General features: G+C 34.4%; 3 protein-coding genes across 3 annotated transcripts; all 3 read left to right on the forward strand.

The window, feature by feature from the left end:
- Positions 1 to 10288: 10288 nt before the first annotated feature.
- LOC131076641 (LRR receptor-like serine/threonine-protein kinase GSO1) lies at positions 10289 to 13474 on the forward strand. Its single transcript, XM_058013941.2, has one exon. The coding sequence runs from the start codon at positions 10289 to 10291 to the stop codon at positions 13472 to 13474; it is 3186 nt and encodes a 1061-aa protein (XP_057869924.2).
- Positions 13475 to 22018: 8544 nt separating this feature from the next.
- Positions 22019 to 22783, forward strand: LOC131875753 (receptor-like protein 35). Its single transcript, XM_059220404.1, has one exon. The coding sequence runs from the start codon at positions 22019 to 22021 to the stop codon at positions 22781 to 22783; it is 765 nt and encodes a 254-aa protein (XP_059076387.1).
- A 185-nt stretch (positions 22784 to 22968) lies between these two features.
- Positions 22969 to 24549, forward strand: LOC131875754 (receptor-like protein 43). Its single transcript, XM_059220405.1, has one exon. The coding sequence runs from the start codon at positions 22969 to 22971 to the stop codon at positions 24547 to 24549; it is 1581 nt and encodes a 526-aa protein (XP_059076388.1).
- The last annotated feature ends 777 nt before the right edge of the window (positions 24550 to 25326 follow it).

Below are 25326 nucleotides of genomic sequence, written 5' to 3' on the forward strand. Positions count from 1 at the left end.
GCCTTCAAAGCATCATCATCATCATCATCATCATCATCATCATCATTTGATAAATCTGATTGGAAAACACTTTATGCAAGAGAACTTGAAGATATCAAGAGGGAAAATGAAGAATTGAAAGAACTTGAAGCACTATTTGCAAGGAAAATGCCTAAAGGTCCTACTGGAAGTAAGTAAGAAGGTAAAGCACCATTTAAATGTTTTAACTACAATAAAGTTGGTCATATGGCATCTAGATATCCTAATAGACATGCAATATTAAGAGAAGAAGCTAAAAGAACATATAAGCCTAACCCTGAATATCAGAGATACAAATTTAAGAAGAATAGAGACAAATCATGTTACTATGTTGATGAAGGAGTTATTGATGATTCTAATTAAGAACCAATAGACAATGGACGGGATTTTGTTGCAATAAAAGAAGATCAACCAACACCTACTATTCCACCAGTAGAGTAGGCCCTGGCAGTTAAAATTGAAGAAAAGGATGAATGGATTATAGATTCTGGATGTTCACATCATATGACTCGTGATAAAAGTAAATTCTTATCCTTTTAGGAATACAATGGAGGTCTAGTAAGATTCGGGGATGACAAAACTTGTTTGATCAGAGGAAAAGGCACTATATCTTTTGATGGTAAGCACAATACTGACAACGTTTATTATGTTGAAGGTTTGAAGCATAATCTTTTGAGTGTTGGTCAATTAGTTGAAAAGGGATTTCTGTTACAATTCAAGAATGGCAAATGCAAAATCATGAATAGAATTGGTTTGGAGATTGCAACGGTAATCAGACCAGAGATATGTTTAATTTCTCAAATTGAACCATCATATGTTATAGAGGCATGTGAAGATAAATATTGGATTAATGCTATGGAAGATGAATTAGAACAAATTGAAAAGAACAATACATGGACATTGGTTCCCCGACCTAAAGATAAAAATGTAATTGGAACTAAATGGGTATTCATAAATTAACTTAATGAAGATGGTAAGGTAATCAGAAACACAGCAAGATTAGTGTGTAAATGATATTCACAAAAAGAGGGAATTGATTACAATGAAACCTTTGAATCAGTAGCTAGAATTGAGGCAGTCAGATTATTTCTTGCATTTGTAGCACATAAGAACTATAAAGTATATCAAATGGATGTAAAATGTGCATTTTTGAATGGTGATCTTGAAGAGGAAGTTTACATTGAACAACCTGATGGATTTTCATTAACAAATGATAAAGATATGGTTTGCAGATTAAGGAAAGCTTTATATGGATTTATGCAAGCTCCTAGAGCTTGGTATGCTAGATTGGACAAATATATTTTGAAGCTTGGTTACAATAAAGGTAATATTGACAACAACTTATATTTCAAAGTGACTAATGAAGACATCTTGGTTATTGAAGTTTTTTTTGATGACATCAGTTTTGGAGGAGAAGATGGATTGTGTAAAGACTTTGCTAATAAAATGCAGGAAGAATTTGAAATGTCTATAATTGGGGAGATACAATTCTTTTTAGGATTGCAGATTTCACAGACTGATAAAGTTATATTCATATGTCAAACAAAGTACTTGAAGGAACTACTGAATAAATTTGGTATGGAAAACTTTAAACTGGTAAGTATTCTTATGACTACAACTGATAACTTGACATTGAAGGATGATTTAGCTCCTATTAATCCGACAAGATACAAATCTATGATTGGAGGTTTATTGTATTTGACACAAACAAGACCTAATATAATGAATGCAGTATGTATTGTTTCAATATTTCAGAGTAATCCTAGAGAAAATCATGAATCAACAGTGAAAAAGATTTTCCGGTATCTACAAGGCACAACAAATCTTGGTTTATGGTATCCTAAAGATGAAAATTTTGATTTATGTGCATACACCGATGCAAATTGGGAAGGGGATGTAGATGACAGAAAGAGCACCACCGGTGGGGCATTCTTTCTTGGTAACAGATTGATTTCATGGTTGAGCAAGAAACAGAGTTGTACATCATTATCAACAACAGAATCAGAATATGTTGCAGTAGCAACTAATTGTACTCAGGTATTATGGATTAAGCAAATGTTCTAGGACATAAAGGTAAAATGCAAAGAACCTATAATAATTTATTATGATAATTCAGCAGCAGTTGATATATCTAAGAATCCAGTATTTCACTCTAAAACTAAACATGTTTCTATCAAATATAATTTTCTGAAAGAGAATGTTGAAGCAAAAGAAGTGAGATTGGTTTATGTGAATACTAAAGAGAATATTACAGATATCTTTACTAAGCCTTTGCCTAAGGAAACTTTTTAATATCTCAGAGAGCAGCTTGGGGTTATACCCTCACCGGTAGAGACTTAGACAATTGATGATTCACATCAAACTGACAAAATTTACAGAGAAACTTTATTTCTGGCTTTGATGGAGGAGAGCTACTTCTTAGGGGGAGAAGTTGGATATAACAACTAGTTATTGTAATTGGTTCTATCAATTGTTTGTATTTGGCATTTGTATTGCTTTGGCATTTGATGTCAAAGGGGGAAAGATATCTATGGAAAAACATAAATTATCCTTTGGGGAGAGATTACTTATTGGGGGAGTGATATATACTCTCTGCATTTGTATTTTGATTTCTGGTATTGATCTATTCTGGAGATTGTTGGTTTTTGGTTTTTGCCATTCTATTTTGGCACCTAGATGTTTTTCCATCTTGTGTTGCCATCAATGCCAAAGGGGGAGATTGTTGGTATTATGGATGTGTTGCATTGATTTTTTCATTGATGTCAACACTTATCAACACTTATCCTTTAGGAGATCTTTGGTTATGTTGAACTGGCACATTATGTTCACCAGAAAGTTTAGTGACTTATGCACAGTCACCAGTATACCACTCACCATAGGTTATATTGTTCATCGACATTGAGGATGACTTGTTATCATCTGGAGATCACTTGGTTATGTCGAAGACATGGTTTGGGTACTTGGTTTTGGTATTTTGGTTATTAGTCTAATCAGGTTGACATATTTGTTGTTATCGGCACATTGGTCTAGGTTATGGACCAACATGCATTATCTATTCTAGATCAGCATGACATGTTATCGAGATGATTTAATCAATTAAATATTGTTGTAATTGTATCAATCCGACATGATGCATCGCATTTTGACTTATTTTTAATTGATTTAATTGTAATATTCTTAATTAGCCAACCTACACATTTGGTCTTAGGTTTCGGTATATATGTAAGATCTCATTTGTGAGATGATATAAGGAATTAATAGAACAGAGGGATGATACATGGTTATGGTATTGTAACATGGTATGTGCGAATATTGAAGATCATATGAGCAGACCATAAAGAAGGTTCATGGAAGGTTTGAAGGTGATTATCAGAGCTTAATCGGTACTGAATCCAACATTGGAGATGCTACTTTGAGTAGTACATTATCATTGGATTTAATCATCTAATTGTAGTCAGTGTGATTCCTATTTTCTGATTGAGCAATGAGCTCTAGGCGGTTGGCCTTTTTGCATGTTCAGACCCCATTTGTATACACATACTATTTGCAGTAGTATCAGCTGATTGTGGGTAAGGTTTCCCACCGTTGTTTTTCCCCTTACAGGGCTTCCACATACAAATCTTTGTGTTATGTGTTGTGGATGTTGTTTCTCTTTCTATTCCATGCATTAAGTTTCACCGGTATTGATATTAATTGTTAATCTATTAACCGACATTAAGTTTGGTTTACTGGTATTATGTATCAAGTTTGATTAAGTTATATTTGGGTTGAAATTAATAGACAACTGATTCACCGCCCCCCCCCCTTCAGTTGCCTCCAGGTCCTAACAGAAACATTGTCACAAAATATTGTGGTTCTATCTTCTCATTCTTCCTACAAATTTGTTGAGGTTGTCCTTAGCCAAAGAGGTTGGCATGTTGCATTTTCTTCTATATACTTAAGGATTCTCTGACCTACTTGCCAATGGGTGTCCTTTGGTGTCTCCATAGATCTAGATATCATACTTATTATATGCATCATATTAGACCTAATTGCTACTAAATACATCAAACTTCCAAACAAACTTTTATACATGGTAAGATCCGCATTGGTATTGCAATCTTCATTTCTCAACTTAAGACCTATCGATATTGGTTTTGGTGTAGGATTTGTCTCAAAAATTCTAAATATCTTCAAAATCTTTAGTACATGTTTTCCTTGACAAATAAAAATACCATCATGTATTTGTTTTACTTCTATACCAAGAAAATACCTCAAGAGACCTTAATCTATCATTTAAAACTATCTTTTCATGGGCTTTTTAAAATCAAGAATGAGGAAATCATCATCCCAAGTTAAATCTAAATCATCTATGTACAAGGCAACAATTAAAATATTACCATTAGCTACCTTAATGTAAAAAGTGGGCTCACTACCACCATAATTCACATCCATTTCAAATACCTTCTATTTGCACTAGGCTACAATTTCTATGACTTCCCGCATGGTTTCTATCCTTGCAAATGGAGCATATATCTCATCACAATCTCTCGCAAGTTGTTGTTTGTACTCCTTGACAACCAATCTTGTCGTATGTTGTCCTATTCTTCCTTTGGCATTGCTCTTGGTCTTGTAGACCCATTTCACCCCAATAATAGGCATGCCAAGAGGAAAATTAGATAGCTCCCTTTCTTTATTTATCTCTATTGCATCTATATCCTCATCCATGGCCTCAAACCATTTTTCCTCTTTAACAACATGCTCAAAATAAGTTGGATCATTAAGAGAAAATAATGCAAAAATTATAGTTTCATCAAAATCTTCATCATACCTTTCATTTTGGTATATCTCCCTTAGACTCATAGTCTTTCTTGTAAATAGGAAGTGAGAGTAAGGTCTAAACATTCACTACTACTATTGGGTATTTGCAGGATCATGCTGGGACAAATAGGCCCTTAAGTGGCAATGAAAATAAGAAAAATGACATTAGGCAACTTGAGGTAAATTTTTTAATAAGTTACCAACATTATTTCAAAAATATGTAAGAATAGAATCTATAGAAAATTGAATGTATTTTTCAAGCTACAATTTTATTTTTTAAGAAAAAAATATATATATTTGACGAAAATTTAAAATTTCAATGCAGTAGTACTAAAATTTTAGGAAAAAGATAAGAAACAAGTGTTTGTCTGACCACCCTAACCACAATCAACTCATAATATTTTCTTATAAGATTTTAGATATAATTAGAAGACTCATGTAGGGATGTGACATAGATTTTTTGTATTTATTTATAAATAAATAAGTAGTTATGATTATTTACTACTTTTTTAAAATATAAAAACTTGTATGTTTGACCACCATAAGTTGGTCAAAAATTTATGATTATTTATTTATCTATTTAATCCTATAGTATACGAAGTATAGAATGTGATACATGTTTTGGATTCAAAAAATGTGATACCATTTGAAAGTTATCGATATTTTTCAATTAGCCTATCAATCAAGACTTTAGTCAAAATATCGCCACTTTTTGGTCCCTCATGATCATGCGCATACCCTATTAATTTTCTATGTAGATCATGTCCAGAGCTTTCCAATCCCTCTATTATTTGATTGTGTACTAGGTCAAAGCTATCGAGAGCTCTCAGGAGTCAATTCTCTTTTTGTTTGTTGTTTATTTCCTTTCTACCTGCTTGTATTAGGAGCTGGTTGGAGTTGATTGTTTGAAAATCTATGTGCATCTAGAACTATGTAGAGTTGTCTATATCTCTCTCCAACTGATCTCTATGATAGTCTACTTAACTACCTATCTATATCTAGAGATCTCTGAAGTTTCTTGTTGCACTCCATATTTGTTGTAGCTTCATTTTGATGATCTTCAAAGTCATCTTCTTTGATCATCAATAGAGACTCTATGTGAGATACTCAAAGAGGTGCACACCAATCCATCCCATTATTCATTCTCAATGAACTCCACATCTCTATTGATCACAATCTTCTTGCTGACTAGGTTATATAGCCTATGTGATTTTGACTCAACACCATAGCCCATAAAATTAGTTTTCTCACCCTTGTCATCCATCTTTTTCCTCTTCTCCTCTGGCACATATGCATATGCCACACACCTAAACACTCTCAAGTGCTCAACTATACACTTGCATTTTTTCCATGCTTCTTATGGAATCTTGTCATCGACTACACTTGTAGGGCTTCCATTATTAAATATACTATTTTTGCTACAACCTCTCCCCAATATTCATTTGGGAGAGGACTATTTCTTTTAGCATGCTCAGGTTGTAATCTCCACAATGGTCCTATTCTTCCTCTTAGCCATTCTTTTTTTTTTGCAAAGTATACCTTTCTATTAACTCCTTCCTGGTGTTATTTTTCTTGTAAAAATTCACAAACTAATTGGAGGCATATTCTCATGGTCCTATTCTTCCTCTTAGACATTCTATTTTTTTGCAAAGTATACCTTTCTATTAACTCCTTCCTGGTGTCATTTTTCTTGTAAAAATTCATAAACTAATTGGAGGCATATTCTCCCCCTCTATTTGAACTTAGGTCCTTGATATATTTTCCACTTTCCTTCTCAGGTTGGGCCTTCATAAAAAATTTTTATCAAAAGATTTAGTTTTATGCTGCAAAAAGTAGAGTCATGTCTTATGGATGTAATCATCAATGAAGTTAATAAAATATTAGCTCTTATGAATATAATTTTTTTTCATAAGGCTACATAAATTAGTATGAACCAACTCCAATGGTGCTCTTACCCTTGTTGAGTTTCTTTAATGAAAGGGTTGCCTATGCTACTTACCCAAAATGCAAGCCTCACACTTGCTAATAGGGTATACTATCCATGGAAAACCACCAACCATTGTTTTCTTGGACAAAACCCTCAAACCAACATATCCTAAGTGTCCATACATAAGATGTCATAGTTTGGGGGGGTGTTGAATGACTACCTTATAGGTTGAATGCTTCATTGTTGTACATTTTATTTGCTTGGGAGGTGTAGCTACAAACTAAAATGACAAACATGTCTCAATATTCACTAGAAACATCTAGTGCTTAGTCATTTGAACTACTAGAACTAAATTTTTCCTACCCATCTTTGTATAAAATGATATATTCAGCCTTCTCCATCAACACTTTACATGCATTTTGGATCTGTTTTCTAGCACTCATCAAGTTGTGCTTTATATATTGTAGACACCTAAAATTGTCATGTCTAATTAAATAAATATCTTTATTTATTTAATTACTTTAGCCTAATTCTTCTATTAATTAAATAAATCTTTATTTATTTAATTAATTCATTTATCCTCTTCTAGTCTATTTCTCATTTAAATAAATACATTTATTTATTTAAATTATCCTTTTTCCTAAATTAAATAAATACTTTTATTTATTTAATTTGATCCCACTTCCTCTATTAATTAAATAAATCTTTATTTATTTAATTAATTCATTAGCCTTTTCTACCTATGACACATGTCATTCATCTCTTAATTCCTACACTACCTACCCTTTCATTATTTTCTTATTTTCTCTACCTACCCTCTAATCATAGCTGACCATTTATCTTTTACACTTCTTAATCTTATCCCTATATTTCTTATAGTGTCTTCTATATAAGGAGATACTTCCTTCATTATCAACCCTAATCAATCTAAGGACTTGATAAATTGACTACACTACGCCTTTGCACTTTCATATGCGATCCTACTTGCAACCACATTTCCGTTCTTTGTTGAGCTCTTGTGCACATAAAATCTGAGAGCAAATATATCAAGCAAGATCAATGGAGATAGGAAGAATGGAGATTCAAACCCTATTGGACATGTGATGGTATAATCTTTGTGATTCAATTTGATTAGCATGGTCTTAGGTAATCTTCATATGTTATGGTGGATCTTTCTTGTTGTTAGGCTAGGGTTTTGTGGTTGAATCTATTTAGTCTTTCAATATTGTTGTTATCTATTTTCACCGTATACATTTATATTAGGGGTAGAATACACATTCTCAATCTCCTTCTTTTCACCTTTCTTGTTGTGGATTATAATACATCCTTTTCACACAACTAGAACTATTCCATTATTCCCCATTTTAATTTCAAACTTTACAATTTTTTCAATGAAAGAAAAAATACTTTTATTACCACGCATGTGGTTGTTATAACTACTATCAAAATACCACGGCTTAGGGTTATCTTCTTCACGAATAATTCACATGATGAAGGCCATGGACTAACTACCTTCAAGCATATTCACATCAGCCACATTTGCACTTTTTCTTTGACTCATTATTGTGATTTTTCTAGCATTCACTTGCATAATGACCAAACTTATGGTAATAATAGGATTCAATATTGCTCAATTATCATACCTCTTAGTCGAGTTGTTGGTATTATTGCCTTATTTCAAGCTTTAAAAAGAGATTTTTGCTCCCTCATGGCTACATTCTCATTATGAGCTACCTCCACCAACATTTGTTGTCTAGAGTTTCCATGACCTTTGACTCTTGAGATCTATCCAAAACTCTTTATTCATCTCCTATTTCCTGTTTCCATTTTTTGGAATATGTTTGTTGGAATGCATGCATGGTGGTATGACCTTTAGGAATAATTGCTTTTAGAAACAATTTCATTTATAGGTCATTTTTTCTAGAGAATGGCCTCAAATTTCAAAGTGAAGAGTCTTGGTGAGGATCCTATCTTCAAATGTTGAGATTACTGAAGCTTTTCACAAACTAAGACCTTCAAACAAGATGGAAAAATGATCATTGGCATAATCAAGTATTGCCTATTGGGAATTAATTGTTTTCATTGTTAAATATCGTCTTGACTATTTTAATCATTGCAATGTTCTTTATTCTACAATCTGATTGAAAGTTTACCATTAATATAATCAATATCATTAATCTTGTTATTCAAAAATAAAAAATCTTTTTCTATTAACTTCATTTTCATAATTGATCTTCAATTAAATTTTACCTTTAATTTTCTAGCACTATATATATCCCTTGAACCTCTTATAGATACAAGTGCTAGTATATACTAAAAAGATGTGAAAAACATATTTATATTATAAAATTAAACTTCTTTGAAATAAAAGAAATGTAATAAATTATATGACCTTTTGATATATATTTTTTTGTTATCTCAGACGTGTCCCCGCAACTTCGCCTAGCGACCCCCCTCGCCTTGCCTTGGACTTACTTTTTGTGCCAAGTTGGGGTTCAGGGGAGGGCAAGCGAAGGTGAGACTAGTCCTTTGGGGGGCACCAGAGGCCCTTTAGCGCACCCCCTGGGTAAACATCGACCAGGAGAGTCAAACCCAGAACCACCGGAGAGCAAACCCGAGGCCCAGACCGACTCACCGACTCACCTACCCGTCGTGGGCATATGACCTTTTGATATTAAAATACAAACTTACCACTCCCGTTAATAAGACACAGAAATAATAAATATATTATATTTTTGTAACGTATGTACAAATTCTTGTATGTTCTCAAACCCAAAAGTGTTCTTGAATAGAAAGACAAATTTCACGTGTATTGTGTTTAGGCCAAAATAAAATAAATAGTGAAAGATTTACTGATAATTGTTTGTCGTTTGATTGTTGATGTCTTGCGGGTATTGTGTTTTCCAGAATCTTGGATTCCTTATATTGGAGTTTTAAATCATCTAACTTTTCTTTATTGAAAAAATAATTTAAAAAGTACAATTTTTCTTCTCGATTTAGAAAATTGAGGACTACCATTTAACTGTCAAAAGTAAATAGTGGATGACGTGTAAGTAAACGAAGTGTCAATGAATAGCAAATTTTTCGCAGTTCTATTTTCGTAAACTAACGGAGTATTGTGTGGGTTCGCTATTTTTGTTTTGTTTGATAAAACTCAAGTGCAGGATGTCAAAATCTCTAGATGGTGGTGCGTTCATTACAGCTATAGATTTCCCGAATGATGTGTCTCTGGAGTTGTTTCTATTTACACAATGCAACTTTTTCTCTTTTTAAAATAAAAGCTACAATTTAAATTAAAAAAATGAAGACTAAATTCAAAGAACAGCAGTCAAAAGTAAATGGTGGAAGATGTGTAGAATCCTGAATGATTGTTTGACAGTCGAATAGTTTTAATATTTAAGTAAAGCGTCAAGAAAACGAAGTGTCTGTGCCTAGCAATTTCTGTATGTTTTTCCGTTTCGTAAACTAGACGACTACTCTTGCTATAAAAGAATTTGTGATATTTAGCAATGAAGCAGTAATTGAGTGTGCGTGGTGCTTACAATGGCGTTTTGCACGAATAGTGTGTGTATGTTCACATCCCTCTCTCTTCTCTACTCTGCTTTCTTTTCTGTAAATTTATTATTGTTTGTCCATGGATGTCCTCTCAATGAAGCGAGAGCGCTTCTCAGTCTCAAAGCCGCCTTCAATAACGATTATGGAATGCTGAAATCGTGGAAGGGAGATGACTGTTGTGTATGGAGAGGTGTCCACTGTGATGAAATAGAATTGGGTGGACACGTTACTGAGTTGGATATTAGTAACTTTTATCTAACAGTTTGGGAGTTAGATGCAGACATTGATTCAGCCTTTTTACAATTGAAGCACCTCAGATATTTAGATTTGAGTGGCAATTATTTTCTGGGTACTTCTTTCCCTCCAGGTTTGGCCTTGTTAAAGAACTTGTCATACCTAAACGTAGCCTATGCTTATTTTGAGGGAAATATTGCACCTCAATTAGGAAATTTGTCTTCCTTGCGTTTTTTAGATTTGAGTGATAATGTTTTGTTGAATCTCAACAGCTTAGAGTGGTTACCTAGTTTGTCCATGCTAAAGTATCTTTCATTGAAAGGGATAAACATAGGATACTTCGAGCCAACATGGGAGAGTATTATTGGTAGTCTGTTCCACCTTACACATCTGGACCTCTCTGATTGTTTTTATGATTCCACCCTTCCAGTTTCTTTGCTAAACATTTCCTCACTTGCTGTTCTTAAGTTTAGAGGTAATGGGATGTCAGGATCGATGCCTAGTTGGATGGGGAACATGAGCAAATTAACTTCACTTGATCTGAGTGAGAATTGCTTAAATGGTTCCATACCCAGAAGTTTATCAAAGCCTCATTTCCTCGAATACCTTGACCTCTCACAAAATGACATTATCGGTATAATACCCGAGGCTATCGCAAATCTCACCAGTCTTAGATATCTCAATCTGTCGATTAACAACTTGACTGGTAGGATTCCTTCAAATTTAGGATACGTGGATGCTAATGTGGGAAGCCTCTCTTATTTAGACCTTCACCAAAACCAATTAGAAGGTCGCATCCCATCTGGCTTGGGTTTACTCACCAATCTCACTTATATAGATCTTAGCGGCAACAGGATTAGTGGTCCAATCCCCCCTTCTCTAGGCAATCTACCGTCTCTTATTGTTTTGGATTTACATGATAATCAATTGGAAGGAAGTATCCCAGTAAGTTTAGGAAAAATTAGCACACTAAGAAACTTATCCCTTTCCGACAACAAGATGAGTGGAGATCTTCCCTTGTCATTTGCACAATTGTCTTCACTCATCGGTCTTGATCTGAGAAACAACCAATTGAATGGAAGTATCCCTTCCTTGCTCACGCTGCCATCTTCTCTGAAGACATTTTTGCTCTCCAACAACAACATGACAGGAACATTTTCAGATCAAGTTCTCTTGCGCAATGGTTCAAGGTTGGTGGAATTGGACTTGTCTTATAGTGGGCTCAACATCGACATCGACTCTGCGCCGTGGATTCCGCCTTTTCAGCTCCGGAATTTGAATTTGAGGAGGTGTAAAATTGGAGGCCCAATTCCCAGCTGGATTTCAACTCAATTTCAACTTGAAACTGTGGACCTATCAGACGCCAATCTTGTGGAAGATCTTCCATCTTGGCTATGGGAATTTTCATCGGAATTGATTAGTTTGAACCTGTCTAACAATCACTTGGTGAGTCCTGTCACTGTTCCTTCAATCCCACATACTCTGCAGGTGCTGGATCTCTCCGTAAATGAACTGAATGGCCCCTTATTGCTAGATATTCGTATGCCTGAACAACTAAGTTTGGAGGTTCTTTTACTTGCGGACAGTAAAATTAAAGGACCAATACCAGTTTCATTAGGGAATATGACATCTCTAGTTATTCTTGATTTGTCAAATAATCAGCTAAGAGGCAATATACCTGATAGTTTGGGGGATTTGGAAAATCTTCAAGTTCTGCATTTGGAGAAGAACCATTTAAATGGAGAGGTCCCTGCCAGCCTGGCCAAGCTCTCAGAACTTGTAATGCTCAACCTGGCAAGTAATGAATTGGAGGGTAAGATTCCTGATGATCTTGGAAACTTAACAGGACTTGCGTCTCTCCGTCTTGAAAAGAACAATCTTCAAGGACTTCTTCCTCCCTCTTTAGCACAACTTTCAGATCTGCAGGTGCTTGACGTAGGAGAAAACAATTTGACAGGAAAAATTCCATATTGGATTGCTGATTATTTAAGTCTTCATGTTCTTATGATGAGATCAAACAATTTCAAAGGCAAACTACCTCCACAGATCGGCGAAATGCCTAACCTTCGGCTCCTCGACCTTTCTTCTAATCTTTTATTCGGTGAAATCCCAAATACCTACTTAAATTTCTCAGCCATGGTCAATGTAAATGAAGATATGTCCGTGCTTGGAGCAGACCGTCGCCCCGTTTCTGGTGGTTCTGATCCTCTTCCTGAGCCTAGTCCTGATAGCGGTTATGATCCTCGTCCTGATGGCGGTGGTGAAGGTAATGTACATAAAAATGAAGACAAAAGATACTATATAGAGGGCTTAGATCTGATTACTAAGGGATCAGAAAGGCATTACGCTTATGTCTTATCAGGTATGACATGCATTGATTTGTCAAACAACAGATTATGGGGCCATCTTCCAAAGGAAATTGGGAATCTCAAAGCCTTGATGTTTCTAAATCTTTCTAGGAATAGTTTCAATGGGGACATTCCAGGTAGCATGGGCAATCTGAGTCAGTTGGAATCGTTGGACCTTTCCTTCAACAGTTTTTCAGGGAGAATTCCCTTCCAGCTTGGTATTCTGGATTATTTGGGATATTTAAATCTGTCTTACAACAATCTCTCAGGGGTGATACCACAGCAAGGCCCTCATATGATCACATTTGATGAAACAGCATTTTCAGGAAATCCAAATCTGCAGGGATGCCCTGTTGAAAGCTGGAAATGTTCCACCCGTCGTTCACCAGTCTCTCCTCCTAGCGTTGATGTCAAAGAAGAGACCAACCAAGGGTTTTCATGGTATGAGCTGAGTATTGGATGGTCAATTGCAGCAGGATTTTGTGCCGTGGTGTTGGTACTCACTTTCAAAGCGAATTGGAGAAAGGCGACCTTTGATCAGATGGACAGAGTTATAATATTTCTGTTAGGGGAGCCCACTAATTGGAGATGATGATGTTAGAAATTAAGGATATGGTGTTTTGCTTTCACTGTAATAAATCCATAATGTTTAGGTCTCTTGAAAAGGGCGTCTGGATCAGGCGTTAAGGATATAGTAGTTTGCTTTCAATACAAGAAGGACTTGTGTTTGGACATCTTAACAAGCCTTCTGGACAGGATATTGAACACGTATTTTGCTTTTACTGTAATACATATTTCAATGTTGAGACATCTTTGTAAGGTATCTCGAACTTTGTTTTCTTTGTATGTTCGAAATATTGTCCGAATACCTCTCCATAGTCAATTCACCTTGTTGATCCACCAGCATATGAGCCAGATCCTGGCGCATCCGAACCAGCACTGCGTACTATGGCAACAGGAAAGGCAGAGCAAGCACCACCTGTAGTGAGGGTAGAAGCATAGGGACCGGTGGAAGCGTTTGACCATCATTTCTTTATATACATCATTGAGCTCGCTTCATTCATTAGTGAATACAAGGCCCCCCCCCCTCCTACAATTCTATGGGCATACAAACACATAAAGGTAGGTGCCGCCCCATAGAATTGTAGGGGATCCTGCTGGGTGTAAAGATATGACTTAAAAAATGAAGATAGCTCTGTAACTCAAAAGAATGCTGTGTTTCTAGATGCCTTTGAACAATATGAAAGAAGGGGCAACCTTTGCTTTTGGTTCAATTGCCATCTAACCTCAATCCCGCTCTGATGAACCCTGCTCCTGGTCGTTCAACTTAACCTAATTATAGACAAAGCCCGGTAGAGCACAGACAGAGTAAGAAGCATCCCTGCCATCAATTCCATATCCAGTCCCTGTTCCATATCCATATCCTGTTGCTTAACCATAGCCAGCATCCCTTTTAGTTCGATAGCTTAGAGAGCCATCACCCCGCCTAGATAAGGACCGAGTTGGTGATCCTGATCCATTTGACTAGGAACTATAACAAGTAGAGGTTCTGGTCCTTTTAGTTGCCAATCCAGATGTGGAACCCATAGCTAGGTCAGAGGTAGAGGTGGCAGAGCCATTTTATCACCCCAGGTGAACCCGCATCAAAGGCGATAGAAACAGAGGCAAAGGAGCAAACAGGAGAAGAGGCAGTTTACTACCCGGTGAACGCGCACCCCTTCTTGTCCCAGGTTCTTTCTTAGCACCAGCATAAGGGGCAGGGGCAGGGGCAGGGGCAGGAGTTTGACCTACCAGCGAATACAAAGGTTGCATAATAGCCCATTTCATATCCTATTCCAAGGTCACCACCAGCTGGGGAGGGAAAGCTAGTTGAAGTTGATAACCTAGAGATCTGGTTTACCTTGATCCAGTGGCTCGTGAACTAGTTTACCCGGAACCAGTTGACTCAGCTATGGAATCAATTGTACCACTCATTATTGTTACAGAAAATTGTGATTATAATGCACAAAATGACTAAGGGATACTAGCCTGCTATTGCTAAATGCTAAACGGTTGTTGCATTATTTACTCTTGTAGAATAATAAGCTATTACTAGATACCATGCTATGGAAACTAGCCTAAGGTAAGGGGGTGGGACTAGCCGTTGAATAATCTAATAATAGGGCAGTCGACGATTTTATACGTAACATGCCAACTTTGGCAGGGTGGGTGGTCGAATAGTAGGGGCTGGCGAATAGGCAACCTCTAGCAGGTGTACATTAAATCAGGCTGCCCCTACCCCCCGCCCAATTCGGCAATTCAACTTGCAATGAGTTATTTATAATGTAATCATATAACAACACTAGATAAATATAGATAATAAACCTCTTGTAATAACTGATTGTATAGTAATGATAAATCATGAACTAAAGATAATAAATTAAAAGACAGACATACATTCTATTGGATGGTTGCACCATTATCTCTACAATTGGTCTACCATAGTTATCTTAGATCCATTAATCATTCTCCAACATTGTACATAAGTCAACTCAATTTCAAGCTAAGGTTGTGGAATTTACATCATCCCTTCTTTTGATACAACTCCTTCCCATCCTCTTAGTATGTCACCACCATAGGCACCTACTTCTACAAATTTAATCATCTCAAAGGATCAAAAAGATGAATAGACTAAGGATGTTACAATAATTATTTTGGAATATGTAGAAGAATAACTTAAGAGAGAAGATGATATACTGTAGAAAAATTAGTCTCCTTCTAGTAAGGCAAAATTGCAGCAAGATATTATTTTCATAGAGAAAATGGATGATGAGCCTAAAAAAGTGGACCAATAGAGAACTCAATGCCCTTTGAAGTGACCTCCTCTACAAGATACAATGCAATCACCTCTAAGGAGTCCTCATCAATAGGTATCTCAATTTCCTCCTATTTCTTTACCATTGGCCCACGTGCCCAACTTTTCTTAAGTTAGATTTATTTTTCTATAACCATTGGATCTGTTAGCAATATAAGAAATAATAAATAAAGAGAGATATCTAAAGAAGCCCAAAATTCTATCAGCCATTAGAGAAAAACAAAATAGGGAAAGGATTATTGAAATAATAACTTCTCTTGTAGATATAGATTTCAAAGAAATGAACTCTTAAGATTACCAAATGACCTAAGTCAATTTGGGTAAGCAAAAAGGGAATAATAGGTAGCCTATGTAGACTCTAGCATTGAAAATTTGAAGTTGATATTTTTTAAAGATGAATAAACTAAAAAATAACTCAAATAACAACTAAAATAATAGAGAAATTTTGTAAAAAGATTTATAGCTCTAGTGGTATTTGCACTTTGTAATTCTACAACTACCCCAATTTTGATATCTAATGGTGAGGTTGATAACTTGTAGGTGATGAAATTGAAGAACTAAAGATTAGATAGTTGGACAAGTACAATGGTAAATGGATCTTGTGAACAAATGAAATTGGATTGTAAATATAATAAGCAAGCTACTCATTTCTATCAAATTATTCAGTAATTTTTAAATGTAATAATTAAATGAGTATTATTATTATCTAAAATATTCTTAAGATTTTTAATTTATTCAATAATCATTCTATTTAATTTATTAATTATTTAATGGTTATTCTATTTTATTTATAGTATTGTCTATATTTTATTTTTATTTAAACAATCATAAATTTATATCCAATAATTTAACCAAATATTAATATTAATAGTCATTTTTATTACTATGTTGATATTATTATAGTATTTTAATTAAGTTTTTTTAAATTTTTTATAATAATATAAATATTTATTACACTAATATTATATATATATATATATATATATATATATATATATATATATATATATATATATATATATATATATATATAGTTACTCTATTTGGTCAAGAATTATCTTATTTAACTAGAAAAGTTATTTTATTTGCTATAATTAATTTATTATGTATGAGTTATTTTATTTTAATTTAGAATTATTTTAGTATTTAATTTAATTCACATTGTTTACTTCCTTTTTCATCGAATTTATTTTAAGAATTATTTTATTTATCTGAATTTCAAAATATAATTTTATTTTATTTTTGCATTTGGGAAAAGGAACGAAACAAAAAAAAATTATATTATTTATATGATACTATCATATAATATAATACAATATAAATAAATAATATAATATTTATAAATAAATAATATAATTTTATTTTATATATTGCTATATTTTGATATGATCAAAATCTGTAGTGGATGGTGCTTTCATCATCTAGTGGATTGGAACTGTTGATGTTTGGGTGGGATTGTGTTTGTCGGATGCTGTGCCTTCTTTCCTTTCTATTAAGTTGTTTTAATGACCTGTAAAACTCTTTCCAACTTGAACTAAAACTCAATATTTTTCTTCGTATATATAAAGGAAAGTGAGAACCACCAGTCAACTATGCAGCAGTCAAAAGTAAAGTGTCTTTGCATAGCAACTTCCATGTATTTTCGTTTTCGTAAACTAGACGGAGCTATAAAAGATATAAAAGTGAGATTTTCTCGTTGGATAAAGAAAACTGAGAACTATCATTTAATGATGCAGCAATCAAAAGTAGATAGTGGAATACGTGTAAAATCACGAATGATTGTTCAACAGTCAGACACTTTTAATATTCAAATAAAGCATCTAGGAAGTCGAAGTGTCTGTGTCTAGAAATTTCTGTATGTTTTCTTTGGGGTTTTCATACTAGCATTCAATATTGTCAGAAAGTAATCGCCGACAAAGTATTGGCTTTCTATAATAACAAGCAGCTAAACGCCATGAAAGTTCGTTTACCGACTCGCAATTTGTTTCCGCGAAATTTCTCTTGCTATTGATGATGGGTTGTTTCATCACTGATCCCTGGTCCCTGTTGGGGTAGCAACGCAGTGGGTCCGCTATTTTTTGATACGATCAAAATCTCTAGTGGATGGATTTTAACTGTTGACGTTTCGGTGGGATTGTGTTTCTCCGATGCTGTGCGTCCCTTTCTTTCTATTATTTCCTATAAAATCTTTCCTTTAAAACTTAAATTTTTCTTCGTATAAAGAAAACTGAGAAGTGAGATCTACCATTCAACTATGCAGCAGTCAAAAGTAAATCCTGGAAGATGCGTAAGCAAAGCGTCTCTGTGAATAGCAACTTCCATGAATTTGACTTTTCGTAAACTAGACGGAGCTATAAAAGAAATAAAGGTGAGATTTTTTCGTACGATAAAGAAAACTGACTATCATTTAACGATGCAGCAGTCAAAAGTAAATAGTGGAATACGCATAAAATCAAGGATGATTGTCTAACAGTCGAACACTTTTAATATTCAAGTAAAGCATCTAGGAAGATAAAGTGTCTGTGCCTAGAAATTCTGTATGTTTTCGTTTTCGTAAGCTAGAGGGAGTATAAAAAATATAAACCACAATGCAGAGTATAACTCTAATTGTATTTTCATAATGAAAATACTAATAATTATAATTATAATTATAAGTATAATGTTAACCTTTATTTTAATTGTAAATCATTAAATTATTCATAGACATTGTCAATTGTTGTTATTGTAAACTTATATTATTTATATCAAATTTATGTAAAAATAATAATAACCTTGATTTATTAAATCTGTATTTGAGATAAATAATAAAATTACTCTTAAACAAAATTGTTAATTATTATTATTATAAATTTAAATTATTTAAATTCAATTTATGTCAAATTATTTATAACTTTAGTTATTTAAAGTAATTTATACAAAATAAATTATAACCTTAGATTCATTTTATTATATGCAAATGAGATTGGACCCACTCATAAATTAAAAATATTATTTTTGAATCAATATGAAATTTTATTTAATAATTTATTTAATTAAAATCATCATAAAAATTTAGGTCTTTAAAATAGTGAACACTTTAATTGTGACTCTAAATTTACTTGTAACTCTATTGTTAGCCCTAACACTAACTAACGTTGACCCTAATCCTAAGTGTAACCGTAATTCTAACACTAATCATAATTGTAATAATAACCTTGATTGTAACCCTAAGCTTTATCGTTATCTAAATTTTAGTCTAACTTTAACCTTAAGTGTGACCTTAATTATAATACTAGATGTTGTGCCTATGAAGTGTGATACCTCCAGTTACAACACAAACACTCAATAGATCATTACAAGCATGGTTAGCGAATAATAAGCAAATAAATATGAACCATGACAAATCAACCTATCGACTCCTAAGAGATGCGAGTATGGATTTGCTCTCAGATCTGGATAAGCAATCCTAGTGACTTGACTACACCTAGATGGAGAATATGAAATGATAATGATATGAAAAGATGAGATTGATTATGCTAGATATATCCAAGAGACTAATTAAGCTAGGATGATGATGCAATTAAGCTAGAAAAGAGATTGATTAAACTACATGATTCAACAATTATACTAGAAAATTATCAAATTAAGCTAATGCAATTGCCTATAACAATAGTGCTCAAATGATATGCCTATAGTAACAATGCCTAAATTGATAATGAGATGGGATCCTTTGTGCTCTAAAATGGGGGATATCTATAGGATTTCCAAGGCCAAGAGTGAGGTGGCAGGAACCAATGGTCAAGATTGAGTTTGAATATATCAAGGGTGAAATTGGAGGAGGTTGGAGAAGAGGTTGGAGGAAGGGGCACTTGTCATCTCTGTGGTGACAAGTGTCAAGGAGCCTTGCTCATAAAAGGGCAATTGTCCAAGAGAGGAGACATGTGGCCAAAGTGCCATGTGTCTCAAGAAGAAAATATCCACACCATAGGAGGTTAGGATGTGCAAGATAGGATAGGGTTAGTTAAACCCAAGGTTAGGTGGAATGGGTTAGGCTAGAGGGATGGTTAGGTTAGGTGGTTAGAAGTCAGGAGGCATGTGAGTAATTTGAATGGTATCATTTTTTCCTCAATAATAATAAGAGGAATTTTTGTTTTTTAATTAGTTGTTCATTGTGACTACTATAGGTTTTCAACCATTTCTCATAAAGGAATAACAACAATGTGATTGGGAAATCTAGGTTGGAGATGAACCAAATAATTACGATTATATATTTGATCATCAAGAGAGGGTCAATATGGATATGTACTACATATGTTAATTACATCACAAGATATATAATCTTGTAGAAATTTTAATTTGATGGTACTTCAACATGATCATATGATCCATAAAATCAGCATAATGGTATGCAATCATCAAATTGATAGATTATTTATGATCTATGAAAAAATTCACAATGTTAATCTTTAAAAAACTATGTGATAGTTACAAACAAATATAAACATGATATTTAAAACTTGGTACTATTAATCCACCTCTTTTGTGAATATGTGTAATATTATTTTTATATAAATGATAATGCTTAAACTTATGCATCAAAAAAATGGTAATATATAATAATATATTATGTAAATATATTAAAAATAATATTTTTTAACATTTTTAATAAATTTATATATATTCATGTGTGTGTACATATTTATGTATGTACACATCTATTTGTATATGTGTATATAAATACATATTTAAATATACAATGGGACACAAAACATAGTTTTGATCATTATTTGTATAGAAGTATAAATATATGATAGAAATTAATGTGTAACGGTTGCATGAAAATAACATAATTCCATTTAATTGATCTAATACATTGAATCACAATTATAAAATCATGTTCAAAATAAACATGTGCAGTATTACATCAAAATTATGTCTCTCTCTCTTTAATTTCTTAATGAAAGTACATCTTTGATTCTATACTTTACTGAGAGTATGAACATAAGATCATACTCCTACTAAAGTGGGGGATAAATTTAGTGTAGTAAATTGTATACCTCTATAATTTGACACTCACTTTGGTGGTTACACCTCGTGTACCTTATTCATGTCTGACTTTTCTCAATTTCAACATTATTTCTAGAAGTTTTGTATAATCCCCTACTCAAAAACCTTATTTTGGCCTATAATATTCAGACTTGGGTTCCCAATGCTCCTCCCCCCCTGGACTAGGGTGCCCAACACCCCTATCCAATCATTTTGGCCCTAAATTTGAAATCCAAATGATTAGATTTGTAAGTAGCGAGAATGTTCTCCCTGATGTCGACCTCAACAAAAAATTAAATCTAAAAAGGTGTGAGTTGCATATAAATACAACTCCTCTACTCATTTATAACCTCAAATCTTACAAATATCAATTCCAATTGAGTATTCAATCTAACATATTAAAGGCAATTGAGCGCAATTCAAAAATCACAGATTCAAGTATTCAAGTTTCAGCAATCATGATCAAGTTTTATGTATTCCTCAATGATGAAGGAATGAATTAACATCTATCAAGAAACATCAAATTGTGTGTGAGATCATAAAGACAAGGGTTTCATATCAAAGGTATCATTTATCGTTTCAAGAATTTTCTTTAAGGTTTTCATCCTCTATCCTTTTTTAGGATAAGCTCTCTTTTCATCCAACATTTTTATAGTGGAAGTAGAAACACAAAGATGGGGTTTGTCTTATGAAATCCACTATACAACATAACCATTTTCTCTCTTTTCATGTATGCAGGTGCAAATTTAATGAATAAGAATTACATAATTTCATACAGTAAATAACATAACCATTTTATCTCAATTCATATGAACTCCAAGTATCTCAAAACTTGTACATAACATTCTACGTGGGTTTCAGTTTTGAAAAGTTTCAAATATACCAAGAAGTCTCACAATGAATTTCAATCAATGCCGGGACTTCACCTGGAATTTTAAACTGGAAATCACCGGCCGATTTGTCGGCGTAGTGGGCCAGCGGGTCCGCTATTTATGTTGTGGATGGTGCTTTCATCATAGGTGTGGCTCGCTTTCTTTGAATTGAAGTTGTTTTTACACAATGCAACTTTGGATTAAGAGAACTGAGGACTATCATTCGACGATAAAGCAGTCAAAAGTAAACAGTGGAAGACGTGTAAAATGAGTAGACGGAGTGCCTGTGCTGGCAGTTTCGTAAACTACACGGAGTATCCTTGCTATAAAAGAAATACACGAGAGTGCAGAGTACGAGCCCTCTGCGTCGTGCGTGGTGGTCACAATGGCGTTTTGCACGAATAGTTTGTGTATGCACATTTGCCTCTCTTTCCTCTACTCTGCTTTGTTGTCTATAGTTTTAAATGTGTCTGTCCATGGATGTCTCCCCAATGAATCCAGAGTGCTTCTCAGCCTTAAGGCTGCCTTTTACAATCCTGAAATTGTATACCTTTGGGAGGGAGATGACTGTTGTGAATGGATAGGTGTCGTCTGCTATGAAAAGGAATTGGGTGGACATGTTAGAAAGTTGGACGTTAGTTCCTGGGGAAACCAACTAGAAGGTCCCATCCCGTCTAGCTTGGGTTTACTCATCAATCTTACTGAATTAGATCTTAGCGACAACAGTCTCAGTGGTCCAATCCCTCCTTCTCTAGGCAATCTCCTGTCCCTAAAAAGATTAAATCTTTCCAAAAACCAGATGAGTGGAGACATTCCCTTGTCATTTGCTCAATTGTCTTCACTTGTCAGTCTCGATCTGAGTAACAACCAATTGAATGGAACTATTCCTTCTCTAGGCAATCTCCTGTCCCTAAAAAGCTTAAAGCTTTCCGACAACCAGATGAGTGGAGGCATTCCCTTGTCATTTGCTCAATTGTCTTCACTTGTCAGTCTCGATCTGAGTAACAACCAATTGAATGGAACTATTCCTTCCTTGCTCACGCTACCATCTTCTATGCAAACATTTTTGCTCTCCAACAACAGCATGACAGGAACAGTTTCAGATCAAGTGCTCTTGCGCCATAGTTCAAGCTTGGAAGAATTGGACTAGTCTTATAGTGGGTTGAATATCAACATTGAATCGACGCCTTGGATTCCGCCTTTCCAGCTGAAGACCTTGAAATTGGGAGGCTGCAAGATTGGAGGTCCAATTCCCAGTTGGATTTCAACTCAATTTGAACTTGAGGATATGGATATATCAGACGCTAATCTTGTGGAAGATATTCCATCTTGGCTATGGGAATTTCACCGGAATTGCGGAGTTTGAACCTATCAAACAATCATTTGGAGGGTCCTCTCACTGTTTCTTCAATCCCACTTCAACTGCAGTCGTTGGATCTGTCTGTAAATGAACTGAATGGCCCATTATTGCTAGATATTCCTATACCTGAACAAAACTTTAGTTTGGAGAAGCTTTTACTTGCAGACAACAAGATCGAAGGACCTATAACAGCTTCATTAGGGACCATGACATCTTTGTATATTCTAGATTTGTCAAATAATCAGCTAAGAGGCAATATCCCTGATAGTTTGGGTAATTTGACATTGCTAACAGTGCTGCGTTTGGAGAGTAACCATTTAAACGGAGAGATCCCTGCCTGCCTGACCAATCTCTCAGAACTTGTAATGCTCAATCTGGCAAGTAATGAATTGGAGGGTCAGATTCCTAAGGAGCTTGGAAATTTAGCAGGACTTGCATCTCTCCATCTTGAAAAGAACAATCTGCAAGGACTTCTTCCTCTGTCTTTAGCACAACTTTCAAATCTGCAGGTGATTGACGTCGGAGAAAACAATTTGACAGGAAACATTCCATCTTGGATTGGCACCTGTTCAAGTCTACTAGTTCTTATGATGAGATCAAACAATTTCAAAGGCAAACTACCTCCACAGATCGGCGAACTAACGGAGCTTCTTATCCTCGACCTTTCTTCTAATCTTTTGTATGGGGAAATCCCAAATACCTACTTAAATTTGGCAGCCATGGTCGTTGTAAATGAAGATATGTCCGTGGTTGGAGAAGACCGTCATGCTCCCTCAGCTCGCCGCGTTCGTCCTTGTGGTGCTCCTAGTGGTGCTCGTAGTCGTCATCCACCTAATATTCGTGGTATCACTCCTGATTCTGATCATAATTATTATGGCACTTGCGTAGATTATGTATATGGAAATGAAGACAGAAGATACTATATAGAGGGCTTAGATCTAATTACCAAGGGGTCAGAAAGGCATTACGCTTATGTCTTATCAGGTATGGCATGCATTGATTTGTCAAACAACAGATTATGGGGCCATCTTCCAGCGAAAATTGGAAATCTCAAAGGCTTGATGTTTCTAAATCTTTCTCGGAACAGTTTCAATGGGGACATTCCAGGTAGCATGGGCAACCTGAGTCAGTTGGAATCGCTGGACCTTTCTCTCAACAAATTTTCAGGAAAAATTCCATTCCAGCTTGGTTCTCTGGATTATTTGGGATATTTAAATATGTCTTACAACAATCTGTCAGGGGTGATACCACAGCAAGGTTCTCATATGATAACATTTGATAAATCAGCATTTTGGGGAAATCCAAATCTGCGGGGATGCCCTGTGGAAAGTTGGAAGTGTTCTCCACCTCATTCACCACTGTCTCCTCCTACAATTGATGTCAAGGAAGAGGCAAAGGAAGGATTTTCATGGTATGAGCTGAGCATGGGATGGTCAGTTGCAGCAGGATTTTTTGCCGTGGTGTTGGTGCTCACTTTCAAAGTGAATTGGAGAAAGACGACCTTTGATCAGATGGACAGAGCTATAACATTTCTGTTGGGGGAGCGCACTAACTGACAGTAAGGATATGGTATTTTGCGTTCATTGTAATGAATGCATGATGATTTACATTTCTTAACGGTGCATCTGGACTAGGCATACATAGTATTTTGCTACCAAAGTAGTAAAACTTGTGTTTCCATATCTTAGCACGTCTTTAGGATTAGACATTAGGGATGTATTTTTTTTATTGTTATAAATATTTTAATGTTAAGACAATCTTGCACGGCATCTACCATTAATGCATTTTATCTTGTTCATTTTTAACAAAAGTTTTGAGTATTCTAAGATATATTTATGAGAGATATTATTTTTAAAATATTGTAATGATTATTTTTAAATTTTAGTTTTATATATAAAAAGAGATGTATTTGTCAAATAAAATCTATATTTATTTTGATTTTTGAGTATTGTAAGATATATTTATGAGGTATTAATTTTAAAATATTGTAATGATGTTCAAGGGGTTGAACTTAGTTGGTTAAAGCATTGAGTTCTCAATGTGGAGACCCAAGTTCAACTCCCATGAGGGACACCTTTGTGTAGAATTCTAAGTTGTGACTCTTGGTCTTTCATTGGCACTTAGTCTTCCAATTGTTGTTTCTAGTGAGCAAAAATGAACATTGTGATTCTATGATACTTAATACAAAATATTGTAATGATTGTTTTTAAATTTTAGTTTAATATATAAAAAGGGATGCATTTGTCAAATAAAATCTATATTTATATTTGACTTTTGAATATTAGTTGTTATATAGAAAAAAATTTAAAGGGTAATGTAGTGATTTTTTTAAT

Source organism: Cryptomeria japonica, chromosome 5, assembly GCF_030272615.1.
Source record: "Cryptomeria japonica chromosome 5, Sugi_1.0, whole genome shotgun sequence".
Classification (NCBI taxonomy): domain Eukaryota; kingdom Viridiplantae; phylum Streptophyta; class Pinopsida; order Cupressales; family Cupressaceae; genus Cryptomeria; species Cryptomeria japonica.